General features: G+C 39.7%; 2 protein-coding genes across 2 annotated transcripts in view; one reads left to right on the top strand and one right to left on the bottom strand.

The window, feature by feature from the left end:
• Positions 1 to 13,381, bottom strand: part of tprg1 (tumor protein p63 regulated 1) — a 701,399-nt gene that overhangs the window by 308,209 nt on the left and 379,809 nt on the right. The gene's annotated exons all lie outside the window — the stretch shown is intronic.
• The window catches only part of atp10a (ATPase phospholipid transporting 10A), a 65,907-nt gene continuing 54,990 nt past the window's right edge, over positions 2,465 to 13,381 (top strand). The window contains exons 1-3 of the mRNA XM_080431045.1: positions 2,465 to 3,179; positions 8,888 to 9,092; positions 11,260 to 11,345. Of these exons, the coding sequence (XP_080287171.1) occupies positions 2,749 to 3,179; positions 8,888 to 9,092; positions 11,260 to 11,345 (722 nt within the window). The 5' untranslated portion in view covers positions 2,465 to 2,748. The remainder of the gene's footprint in view (positions 3,180 to 8,887; positions 9,093 to 11,259; positions 11,346 to 13,381) is intronic.

Raw genomic sequence — 13,381 nt, 5'->3', positions numbered from 1 at the left:
TTGAGAACCATTGGCTTAAAGTGTTCAATAAGGACAGTCGCATATGCAGCCTACAGTGCTGTAATTTTTTTACCTGAACTGGAAAACAAACTTCAAAATCATCCCAGAGTTTCATCTCCCTTTATAGTGGTAAAACTTTAAGCCTTGAGCAGTAGAAAAGCGCATCACTTCCTCACTGACTTTCATGAGCTCAGAAGTATCGTCACAGACATGAACACAGGACTTGCAATTCTGACATTTCAGCACTTCCAGAGAAAGACTGGCCACTTAGCCAACAGCGGCCCTCAAGAAGATAAATCAAAGACCTATCCCGCGGACATCCACAGCAATTTGCTACAGGACCATCCAGCTGTTGGGCTAAAAACTAATGGTTGATTGTACTCTGTGGCATCTTGGCGTAGGGAACAATTCAATTTTCCCGTGATGAATTGCCCAAGTGAGCTGGATGTGAGACAAGAGGCTGAATATGCCCTCAAAAAGCCAGCAACAGCACTGAGTAGGCTAAAAACAATAAGGCAAAACAAAGCACAGCCATTAATTCTTAATAGCTAATAAGATTCTGCCTCTGCAGACAAATACAGTAATTGATCACACTTTTAACATTTTTGGTGTTCTCCTGCACAGCAAAGTTGTTTTGTGATTAAGCTCATGTCTTTTTAAATGGCCAACATTTCATATTAATATTTCATATAAGTATTACAGTCTTCTCCACCGGGGTTAACACTGTTTGTTATCGCCTAAACAGGCTAAACTGTATAGACTATACACCATACAGTGCAATACTGTGCTATGCTGTCCTGCCCAGGCCTGTTAGCAGCAAACAATATCCATGACATTTAGAAAAGATACATGGGAGAATACAGAAGATAAGACAAAGTTCATGTTTGTATTAGATAAACAAAACAAAAAGTATCAATATTTAAGTGTTGTGGCACAATGTAGGCCTATCTTCTTCCAAGTCGACATGTTTATATAAATACAGCTGTGTCATAATCAGTGGTGGTAAAAGTACTTAAATAAAAGTATCAATACTGCAATGTAGAAATAGCCTGTTTAAAGTCCAGAATTCTAAATGTACTTGAGTAAAAGTAAAAGTATTGGCATCAAAATATACTTAAAGTACTAAAAGTAAAAGTACCCATTGTGCACAGTGTCCCATTTCACAGGTTTGTATAAAACTCTTTTGAAAATAGCCGATCTACAGGCTCACAACGCGTGGCGTTGTGAGCTTGTAGATCTGCTATAAAGTTTAAATAGGACTGAAGTTGTTATAATAATTATAATAAAGTTGTAATAATAATCTACAAAGTAACTAGTAACTAAAGTTACAAAAAGTTAAAGTTACATAAAAAGTACAATATTTGACTCTCAGATGTAGTGGAGTAAGAGCAAAAGTATAAAAAATGGGAAATAAATAAAATAAAATTGTACTCAAATACAGTAGGCCTACTTGAGTTGAGTACATGTACCGATCTACAAGCTCACAACGCGTAGCAGTGTGACACGTTGTGATCTTGTAGATCAGCTATTGTCAAATAGCCAAAGTTTTAATTGGATGTTTTGTAATAATAATCCAAATCTACAACGCAACGAGTAACTAAAGTTTTCAAATAATTGTAGTGGAGTAAAAAGTGACTATTTGACTTTGAGTCAAAATAAAAGTATAAAAAATGGGAAATACTCCAGTAAAGTAAAAGCACCTGAAAAGTGCACTTAAAGTACAGTAGCCTACTTGAGTACATAATGTACTTAGTTACTTTCCACCACTGGGTCATAATGCTGAACTTTTGACATAAGGGACATGGTGAACTCCACTGATAGTACCGCGTGGCACTTGGAGACACAAAAAAACACACAGGTTGGGATAGAGGAGGGAGGGGGCGGGGCCCCAGTGCCTTAGATTCCTCCCCCACGTTGACGAACGTCCTCATTGTGCTGGAAACTGCGCAGAATCGCAGCTCTACATGGGAAAAAGTTTACACGACACCAGTAGGCAAGCAGTGTTGCCAAGTCTGCTTATTATAAGCGACTTTGGGCTTGTTTTTTAGTAAAGTTGCTTGTAAATTTGGTTGTTTGCGTTTTTTTTGCCTTGTTTCTTAATGTTGTTTAAAACAGTGGTTCTTAAACATTTTCATGTCAAGGACCCCCAAATTAATATGTATTTGTGTCCACACGGACGCCCATCTGAAAAAGAAAATTGTGCCAGGGACCCCCATACCAGATTTGTCTTCAAATGTTGTTTTTTTATTATTCAAACATTTTCACCCCTTTCCCAAGATATTTTTTGATCGACTATTTTCAAATAGCTGATGAATATAGATAAAGTAAAGTGCTCATGTGGCCTCATTTTGGGCTTGTTTTCCTAGACCCGGTTGCTTGTTTCTCTCGCAAGACCTGGAAACACTGAAGTCAATCCACATGTTGTACAAGTCGTCGATCGAGCTGCTGTTGAAAGTGGAGAAGTTATGCTGCGCGGTCGGCCCTTAATATTTCAGCATCTTCCCCAACAGAGCAGCAGTAGGAAAAAAGGCGAAAGTTTTCCTCTTGACTGGAAGAAGAAAAGAGGAGTCGATATCATGGACGAAAACGAAAAACTCGACTGAAAAGAAAAGAATGATCAGATCATTCTTTACACACACGTTAAAACAATGATTACATAGCACTTTTTTGAGCTTTTGTTTTTTTGTTTTTTTTTTGCGAAACGGGGACGAAACGAGCAAAAAAAAACTTTTGGAAAAGTTTTGAGGCATGGCGCGACAACAGACCGAAGAAGAAGAAGCCGGGATGGCCAAGGGTTCAAAAGTGAAAAAACAAAGAAAGAAGAGAAACAAGGAGAACAAAACGAGGATCATCCACGCAAACATACTGTATCACGCCAAAGGAGAGGATAACCCCAACCGACACTACTCGGACAACAAGATAAAAACCACCAAATACACATTCCTGTCTTTTCTACCAAAGAACCTCTTCGAGCAGTTCCACAGATTTGCCAACGTCTACTTTGTTTTCATCGCTTTGCTGAACTTCGTGCCGGTGGTCAACGCGTTTCAGCCTGAGCTGGCCCTGGCTCCTGTGGTCTTCATCTTGTCTGTCACTGCCATCAAAGATCTGTGGGAGGATTATAGGAGACACAGGTCTGATAAAGAGATCAATCATATGGACTGTCTGGTCTACAGCAGGTATGTTCCTTAAACTGTTACTTTGTGTCAACCAACTTAAAACTGTTACTTTGTGTCAACCAGCAACAGGCAGTGGTGTAAAGTAACTAAGTACATTTACTCAAGTACTGTACTTAAGTACAATTTAGATTTTTTTTTGCTGTACTGGAGTATTTCCAGTTTTCAGTACTCTTCATCTCAGAGGCAAATATTGTACTTTTTCTCCACTATTATATGAAAACTTAAGTTACTAGTTACTGTGAAGATATAAATGATCATATTATAAAACATAGATTAACCACTTAAGCCCTATTTTATACAGAGGCTAGTTGAAAATAGCCGATCTACAAACTCACAACGCGTTGGGAGCTTGTAGATCTGCTATCAAACATTTTAGTACTTTTACTTTTGGTACCTTAAGTATATTTTGATGCCAACACTTTTGTACTTTTACTCAAATAACATTTTTTTTAACACAGGCCTTTTATTTATAACAGAGTATTTTTATGTTGTGGTATTGCTACTTTTACTTAAGTAATATATGTGAGTACTTCTTCCACCACTGCCTTTGATGGTATCTCCAGTGTTCATCGTAGCATGGACACACAAAAGATGAATGATCTTTGTTTTGAACAGTAGTTTATGTTTATGCACCGCCACCCATAGATATCTAAGATCTCTTCAGCCTGCCAGCTCACCACACAGTCAGATTGCTTTGATCAAAACACTTTAATACAGGACTATTTAGATTCCTCCAAAAGCACTACAGTACAAGCAGATCATCAATATTGCAAGTATGTACTGTTCCATGATGGCAGTAGGTATAGGCCCGCTTGTTTGAGCCAGGGATAGCGATGGGATACCATAATCTCTGGGTCTAGGAGGTGATAAAGTTGGCTAGGCCAGTGGTTCCCAACGAACCTGTGGTCCCCACATGATTTGGGACATTTAAGGACATTTAAGACCCTTTTCAAAATACTAAAAAAGACCATTACTGTTACTGCATCAAAAGTAATCAACAAACTACTATAAAAGCTGGTCAAACATTGGCCAAATTGTCAAATAATATAAGAAAGAGGCACACATTTTGAAAATAGCCGGCGAAAATGGAGGCATTGTTAGCTTGTAGATCTGCTATTTTCACACTATTTATATGTGGAACCAGGTCAAACACAATGTAATGCCTCAACTCCTACAATTCCAAGTAATTATCAGGGAGGGGGGTCCCCAGTTCAAATATGTTTATTTTGTGGGGGGCCTGAAAACGTTGAGAACTACTGTGGTACTGTAGATGACAGCCTGATCTAAGGGTATTCCCTATAATTCCTACTTTTCTTCTATCAGATATGCTATCTCTTAGCCCGTGCAATACTGAGTTGACTAAAAAGGTAAGGCCTACCTATTTTCTAGGCTAGGAAGAGTGTATGACCCTAATGAAAAGCAGCACTGTCAGCCCTGGCCTGTACAGAGCATAATTCATGGTAATCAAAAGGCTCACTGTTTAGTGACTTCACTATTTTAGCTTAGGTCTTGGCCTAAGCTGTTCTCAAAGTTGGACATAATTGAATTTTCCCGTGCTGTGGTCAATATTGTGCAAAACAATCTTCTTTCGCAACTAAGCAACACTTCACTGTTTACTACAAACTATAAACAGACCAAATTGAAAATTACATGATCCCCGTACCTTTTTCCTCGTAGTGTAAGTAAATCAGGATCTCAGCATTGACATACAGATGAACCAACATCTAACTGGGTTACTTTTCCTTGGCTGTTTTTTTTCTTCTTTTTTCGTGGCAAAGTGTTGGGAGTTTTCTTGTTTATAATAGATGGAATTCCACTTTTATCGAAAATGCTAATATTTATCTATTCATGAAGAATAGTCTGTGTAGTAGTACTGCTAACTGTTTTGTTTGTTATGACTGATTTACTGTACCTCCTTTCTGCAGGGGCATAACTAGTCAAATTAAACTCCCCTTAGATTTGGCTTGCAGGCATGGAATTATTTAGTTCCTCACATGCTTTATGTAAATATGTGTTAGCCCTGTCCATCTGCACATTCTGCAGCCCCAAGCACAGGTACAACCACATTAAGACTACAAGCTCTTATGTAACTGGCTAACTAAATTAAATAACATCTTCACAATTCAACAGTTAATCAGTCAACATGCTCCTTAAGGTTATAATAATTTATAAAGTAGATTTGCCTCTCAAGAAACATTATTAAGTTCTCTCAATTAAAGCAGCACTATGTAACTTTCCTCTTTTACCCCGGATTTGAACCTAGTTTCCTGCTTAAGTGCTGGCATTTGTACCATTGAGCTAATAGAGCAGGCCTGCTTGCTCGGGGGATAAATTGAATCTTTACCATCAGCTCAAAATTCGTGTCAGATCCTGTGTCTAGGTGAGATATGGCCTATGACGAGATCTAAGGGTGCGTTCGGAAATACAGCACTGAGCGCACTGGCCAATACAAACTAATAGGCGAGTGCGCTCCGGTGCGCAATTTCCGAACGCACCCTAAATGTCTTAATAGAAGAGCAGGTAGACACAATACAATACAACCACCCCAATTGTATAAGTTTATTGTTTTAACATACTGTACCATACAGATTGGATACAATTAAATGTATTCATTAAAAAAATGTTACATATTGGGCTCTAATGGCTTTAATGTTTCCAAGCTAAATTTGACAGATAAACCACATAGTGAGAGCATATATGTATGAGTGGTGCAGCAACAAAAGTTTCTGCAAATAAAAAAATGTAGGCCAAGTTTTCCTGTGTTTTTCTTTCATTAGATAACTATGTTTGTAGTTTTTAAAATGTTGAAAATAAACAAACCACCTATGATTTTCACTGTCTGAAATCATCCAGTCCGGGGCAAGAGTTTAGGCATTTCTAATGCCAAAAGAACAAGAATGACAGTTGTATTTCCAATTTAGAACCATTGCACTGTTCACAGTACAGGGCTTATAGTTGTCAAAATCGAAGGCATCAGTTCTTCATAGTAGTATTGTCAACACAGGATGAATAATGATGGCACAGACAGCAGACAACAATCCTATTTAATGTCAATGTTGAATTAAATAGGCTGCAGGCAGAGATATCAGCTAACTAAGAGACCTGCTTATCTGCAGTCTTCTTGCTACTGTATTATAATTCTTAACAAGAATTTTTGGAAGTCGCATGCTTCCAAGAACACACATGGATTCACATTTCAGGAAAACGGCATGTTGGCTCACTCACGTGGCTTTGTTTATGTTAGTTGTGTATATTTGTTTTAAACATTTATTTGACTCTTTCCAAGGATTGTTCTGTTGGTCCTGTTAGTAAGTCTGTTTTCCATGTGGTAATGGAATTAATGAGCTTCAGATGTCCCTCCTATCCAACCTAGACCAAGACCATGCTTGTCAGGGTTAGAAATTATTAGAATGTTCTGTGCTGTAGTTGCAGAAAATGAACATACTGTACATCCTATTCAGAATGAATGTCAAATTGAAGGAAAGGTGCAGGTAAAGCTAACCCTCCTTTTTTTAACGAAGCGAAAGAAAGTCAAATTGTAGGAAAAGTACAGCTAAATGTAACTCTCCTTTTGTTTAAGGAAATGAAAGTGTATTCATAATGAAAGTCAAATTAAAGGAAAAGTACAGATAAAAGTAACCCTTTGTTTAACCACATGAGCACAGTCCATCCCTTTTCTGGGCATGTTTATAACATGTAGGTGAACATTTGGCCAAAATAGCAGATCTACCAGCTCACGTGTTGCTTTGCGGTATGTTGTGATCTTGTAGATCAGCTATTTTCCCTATTTTCCCTATCTGACACATGTCAAAGTATCTAGGGTTTTTTAGTGGCTAATGAAGTAAAAGTATAACGCATTTGTAGAGTAAGGCCTTCAGGCATTTATGTTCTGAACATCAATACTCCAGGGTCTTTGATGACAGACCGGTTAGTGTCCCTGCCTGGAGATGTTCATCTTGTCATAATATTTGGCCTCGCTCACTTTGTTTACAGATAGACCCCCGGGGCATTGAAGCTTAGGTCTGTGTAATAAAAAAAATTGCTATCCGTTTTTATATATATAATAAATATAGAAGTATACTGTAAGCTTTGCAATAGAAAATGTTTTGCTATTGGCCTATACCTTGATAATGTGCGTGTGTCTGTCTTGGGCATAAACACACTTGGGGTCATCATGCCACACCGAGGAAATGGAGACAGGAGATTTTACCAGCAATTATGAAAAAAACAATTATGTCATTGGACACATTACCTGAAATGATTTGCTCCGATAACCACATTCCCTCTGAAGACATTACTGCCTCTGTCTGAATGTTGACCAACCGTCCTTTTAGCCTATGCTATGACAGAGAAACGTTTCTATAATTGTATATATCAAAAGTTTGTATTCAAACGAATGGACTTTAGTGAGCTGCAATTGTCATTATAATTGCAGTGTATGATAAAATATTCACTACTGTACTATATAATTATTATTATATAATACATACATATATTTCACAGGGACAGTGTGATTCAGACAGAATCCAAGAAAGACATTCTGGTTTTCTACATTGGGATATGAGTCATTAGTGTGTGGAGGGGTTTGGTTATTAATAAATAATGGAGTGGGTTCTATAAGCCTTGCAAAGCTCATGGGTCGGTTCTGAACAGTTGCTTTCGCAGCAGATCGACCCATGCATTATTTAGAAAACCTGGAAAACGGAATTGTTGAGAAACCCAAGTGAAACACCTAAAGGAAATGTGTGTGCTCTTGTTGTGACGCACAGTATCCTGTCAGCAGTGGTGTTGTTTGCTCTGAGGAGAAAACTCCACTGTCTTGGCACCGTGTAAAAATAGACACCGTCTGCCTCAGTGAGACTTTCCTCAAACCATGTCCTTCGTGTGACATACAGTAAAGACATTGTCACGTGAGTGGCATTCTTTTGTGTCTGTGGGGGAATCCTGTCTGTTGAACCGCACAAAATGGAAGGGCAGAGCCCATCCTCAGGAACCACTTTCACCTGGCATCCATATTTTGGTCGTGTTATTATGCTGTACTGAAGACGAAATTTTCCAAAATGTTTTGAAAATTATTGTTTTAATTGCTAAATTAGCAGATCCTGTAGATAGGCTATATGCATCATTGATGTCTTGTTCAGAGAGTATTTTGCATATTTTCTGTTATATATTGTTAGAAAATCTGTTAGTATAATATGAGAGAGAATCTCCATGCATGCACAGTTGCACACATGCATGTTATCGCACCCTGATCAGGTAATGGAACGGAGCTTTTTTTCCACACCCAGGCCACACTACTTTGCCCTCAGAGCTTTTTCCAACAGGGAATGTTTCCTATTTCGTTTTTCTCCGATGAGGAATGGCCGTGTTCTTGCTCATCGACTGAACGACTTAGCATTAGACATGCAACCCTACTGTATTTACTGCTGGTGCTAAGCAGCAGGTTGAAGTTGTTTAGGGAGCAGTGGGGCACAAAGCACCACTTTAGAATTGCACCAAAGCCACCAACAGGCCTGTTCCTTTTTACGCAGAAGAGTTTGTTTTTGTATTTTTTTTGCCTTCCAAAAATAATTGGCAGAAGCGGAGCTGTGGTTTCCGCTTACGCCACATCTCAATTATGAGAACAATAGAGCTGTGGCTCATTCTTTGCCAAACCGCAATTTAAGACCAGCCTGCTTTTTTGCCCCTGTCGTTCTTCCGCTGGACAGACTGGAACGACGCTATGTGGAGAAATACTGGAAGGAGATCCGGGTGGGAGACTTCATCAGGTTGCGCTGCAACGAGATCCTCCCTGCGGACGTCCTCCTGCTGAGCACCAGCGACCCGGACCGTCTGTGCCACATCGAGACGGCCACCCTGGATGGAGAGACCAACCTGAAGCAGAGGCAGGTGGTCCGCAGCTTCTACGACCTGGTGAGACCCACGACCCACATTACGTGATTCCCATGTCACCTTGAATTGGTCTGTGTTGTTCTAACTCTGTGGTTTTCATTTGCAGGTGTGTATTAAAGGTTGGTGGTTTGGTTATGACTTCATTGCGGTTTTCAACTCTTCTCATTACCCTGCACAGTAGCAAGACCTGATGTAATCTGCTGTAGAAAATAAAAACAAACGGCACGTTAAAGTCTGATTAAACTAGATGCACAGACCTAATTCTGCTTGAGTGAGCGAGGCCAATGCATAGTTTGCACAGTTGATTAGAGACTGCGACTCAAGACAGAAATATTGACAAATTTAATGTGTGGCTTGTTCAATTTGAAAGCTTAAGTAGAAAAGTTGTTTGTTTTTACAATTTAAACAATTGAAACTAGGATACAGTAGTAGACTAACTGAGTGGTTGATTCCCCACGCAAAGCACTGTTTCTTCTTGGTGCATGTGATGGCAGGAGGCAAGTGATTAAGCAAAGAATTCAGTGCACACAACGAAGGCTGAATTGCTTCCTCTTTGAATTTCAGATAACTTCAGATAAAAAGAGAAAGGATGTAATTCAAAGGAATAAAAAGGAAGCAATGCAGCCCTCTTTGTGTGTGGTGCATTCTGTGTTTAATAGGATGCTGTGGTGTTTGTCCGTGTGCTGGTTTGTTCAGCTGTGTGCTCTTTGCCCAGCTTAAGTGGCCAATCGAATGACTAACAAAACACCCACGTGTGAACAAGCCCAACTTCTCATCATGCACACTCTTCTAATGACTGGGCTTCTCTCAGCTAAATGCTTTAGACTGTGTTTTTGATCATTATGCCTGGAAGTGATGTGTGCTACCTTTTTTAATTGCACCAATAGGCCCTTAACCTAAAACATCCTTTAAAGTTAGATTTCCTAGGGTAACAATAGTTCACATTGGCTTATTAATGCTAAGTGAAGTACTTGATTAACGCTATAGTGTAGACATTACTCTTTAATATTGATTTTGTAACGCTAGCATACAATTTGTGACTTCACCAATAACACTTAACAGTCATCTGTTTTGTGAAATGCATACCTGCCAATATTAGGCTGTGAAAAAGAGGGTGGTTTTCAAGGTTATCTGCAATTGACCTACCTTCATCGCATCCCCATATATCGGATACCACAGTGGTAGTAAAATCACTCACAGTAAAATCAATTAAAACAAAATCAAAAATTGACAAATTGACACAAAGATATCAAGTGCAAACTTGGTGAGACAATTGTGTGTGTGTGTGTGTGTGTGTGTGTGTGTGTGTGTGTGGGGAGGAGTGTGGGAAGACCTAAGAAGCTGGAAGGATAATGTGATGCAGCACCACAGTCTGCATCATCATGCTAGATTGCTTCATTTACCCTAAGTGAGATGGGAGATAGTGCAGGGCGACCAGTTAATTAGCTACACAATTATATGCTTGTTGTGACTCCAAATAGAAGTGTATGGTTATTAATAAAGGCAAACACTGAATAAGAACTAATCTGGACTGGTAGTGATTGAGTAACAAATAATTGTATTCAAATGGAGGCAGCAGCAGTTGCCATTGATGAAGTGCACTACTTCAATTACCAGAATTCAACACATTTAGTCCAAACATACCTTAAAAACACATGGTGTTTTCTGATGTGGATAGCAGTTAGAAAAGGAGAATTTCTTGTTCAGACCAATTTCATCCATTATCACGGCAACCTGAGTGAAGCAGGCTTGAGTGAGAGTAGGGAACTCCCGCCAGGCATGGTGTTTGCTCATGTGCACCTGTGCCTCTGGGTTGGGTTGCCAGGTACCACAACACGCATCCCACACAGAAACTGAAAAATACCCAATCGATTTGTATCATTCTGCTATCCGGCGATTAACGGGAGAAATTACCAGCCGGGAGTACAGCGGTAGAAAGGGTTAAGAATAGGGACGCTGCCGTGAAAAACACTAATGTTGGCAGGTATGGAAATGTGCAAACAGAAGGCATCATGTACGAATTTGGGCTGATTTAACACTATCCCAATACATTGGGATAGTGACGTATTCATGGAAAATATTACCTTTTTATTGAGAACATTTTCTAGTCTCCTTAATTTAGCTGTCCAATTTGGTGGCCATAATATTTTCAATGACTGAATAACCAATTTTACCTTTATGTTTGCAGGATTGTGACTTTGACCCCTCCAAGTACAACAGTATAATTGAATGTGAAAAGCCCAACAATGACCTGAACCGATTCCGAGGCTACATGTGAGTATTCCTGTAATTGGTGCTGTATTGGCTTGCTTCAGCAAGAAGCGTGTTGTGTTTGATGGATGGAGCTACTGAAACGTCAAGCAGTCTCTCTGTGTTTAACTTAAGTGATACAGCGCTTCATGATGTGCTGTCACTACACAAATTCAGCAATATCTTTTTAATTAACTTTTTCTTTTTTACCTGTTTCTGTTAAATGGCATTGTCATGCTTTTTGCATTCTTTATTGTTTGTGTGTTTTCTATCTGGACACACCACCAAATAATGGAATAAATTGCTCTGAAAATGCCCTACTTTGATATTAGGAAATGACACACAAAGCAGCGGAAATTTGGGGTAGAATGCCTGAATGAGAAACCGACCATTTATCCTCTATTTTACATGCCATTATGAGTACATTAGCATAATGTCCTTGCCCACACCGTCTCCGTATGCATAACTGATCATCTCCACAATCTACCCAAGTAGACGCAAACATGAATAATGGAGAAGTGAATCTTGGTAATTGAATGACTTAATTTGCCTTGTCCCCCTTCTCACCCACCACCAACACAAAAATAATGTATGACAGAAACCCGAGGCGGCTTTGCCTGTTTTTGTTGTCAATGACATTCAGGTGTGAGTCACCCAAAGGCCTGTATGCACATCAGCTTAGTTTTTCCTTTAAGACTGTAAGTATTACTGGATGAATGAGAGAGTCTGACACACGCGCTGTAACAAAGTCGTTTACATTTCATGTACGCTAGCATTATTCAAATGACCTGCCAGCCATAATTATCTTGCTAAGACTTATTCAGCACGGTAGCGGAGCCTCCCATCCTCTCAGGTTTCCCCCCTGACTTAACAATAGACATTACATGCTGGAGTTGCAGGAAATGGTAGTCTCTCAAGAAGATATACCTATGTGATTGTTTTCTGGTTAATGCAGTCAAATCCTCAGTGTTAATTTAAGTTAGCCTGGAAACCAGACGAATCTGCCAGAGCTAAAAAAGAAATAGCCCTGCAGTGATATTAGTCTGGCCATGCCAGGCTAGGTGTAAGTGATACATTTCTGTTTACATTGCTTTTTTTGTTAAAAGGTTAAAAGCTTTATTTTTTATTGTTGTTGAGTGTTTGTTCAGAATCACTGGTCTCCCTGTCTCTCCAGCTCTCTAGTAAACAAAAAATAAATCTTCAGGTTTTATCCAATCAGGTGATTTATCAGGTTCAATTGTATTGTATTCCAATGTTGTCTGCTCATCTTTATTTGTTTAATCACTTCCAATTGTATCCAATCGTATTTTCTGTTTGCTCGAGAGATTCGTTAGTGATCACTCTATAGCAATGATCAGTATCAGAATATAGAACTATTTAACACTTATTCTAACAAAATATCACTTACACCCCCTTTAAGCCCCATTTTATACGTTGTCATATGGCGGTGTCGCATTGCGACACATTGTGAGCTTGTAGATCAGCAGTTTCTGCAATCTTTCAAATAGGGACACCGGGCAGAAAGTTCTTAGCTCTCTCAGAGTTGGATGAACTCTGAGGATTTAGCTGTGTAGGAGGTGTTGCAAGCAGTGGTGAGTCGGAGATGAGTGTGTGTACATCCGCCGGCTAGAGGAGCAGAGGTCAGCTCTCGGCCCAGTGAGAAAATGACCCAGGGGCGGTTCAGTTTGCACTGTCTGGCTGCTCAGAGAACATAACCTAGCATTCCCGGCCGTGTTATCTCGAAACAGCGGGCCGGTCATGACCGGAAATCGGGTCACGCTGACACCGCCACAGGTTAGCGGACCGAGAGCAAGTTGGGACAAGGGGAACGTTGTGTTCCTGCACAGTTATTTCACAAAGGAGATCAAATTCATCTCCCGAGTTGAACCGAGGCAACAAAGGCTGGTTGACGTGAACGATGATGTATATGTGACCTTTTTTCACCCTCACTGACCAGCCTGCGATTCTCAACTCTGTGTGTGTGTGTACACACAAGCCAAGCGTGCTTGCTTGCTGTCCGGTTGTTCCTCTGCCGTGGGCAGGCCGTCGGATGAGCTCTT

Source organism: Gymnoscopelus braueri (assembly GCF_963280865.1).
Source record: "Gymnoscopelus braueri genome assembly, chromosome: 6".
NCBI classification, from domain to species: domain Eukaryota; kingdom Metazoa; phylum Chordata; class Actinopteri; order Myctophiformes; family Myctophidae; genus Gymnoscopelus; species Gymnoscopelus braueri.
This window is presented reverse-complemented; position numbering and strand designations above follow the sequence as displayed.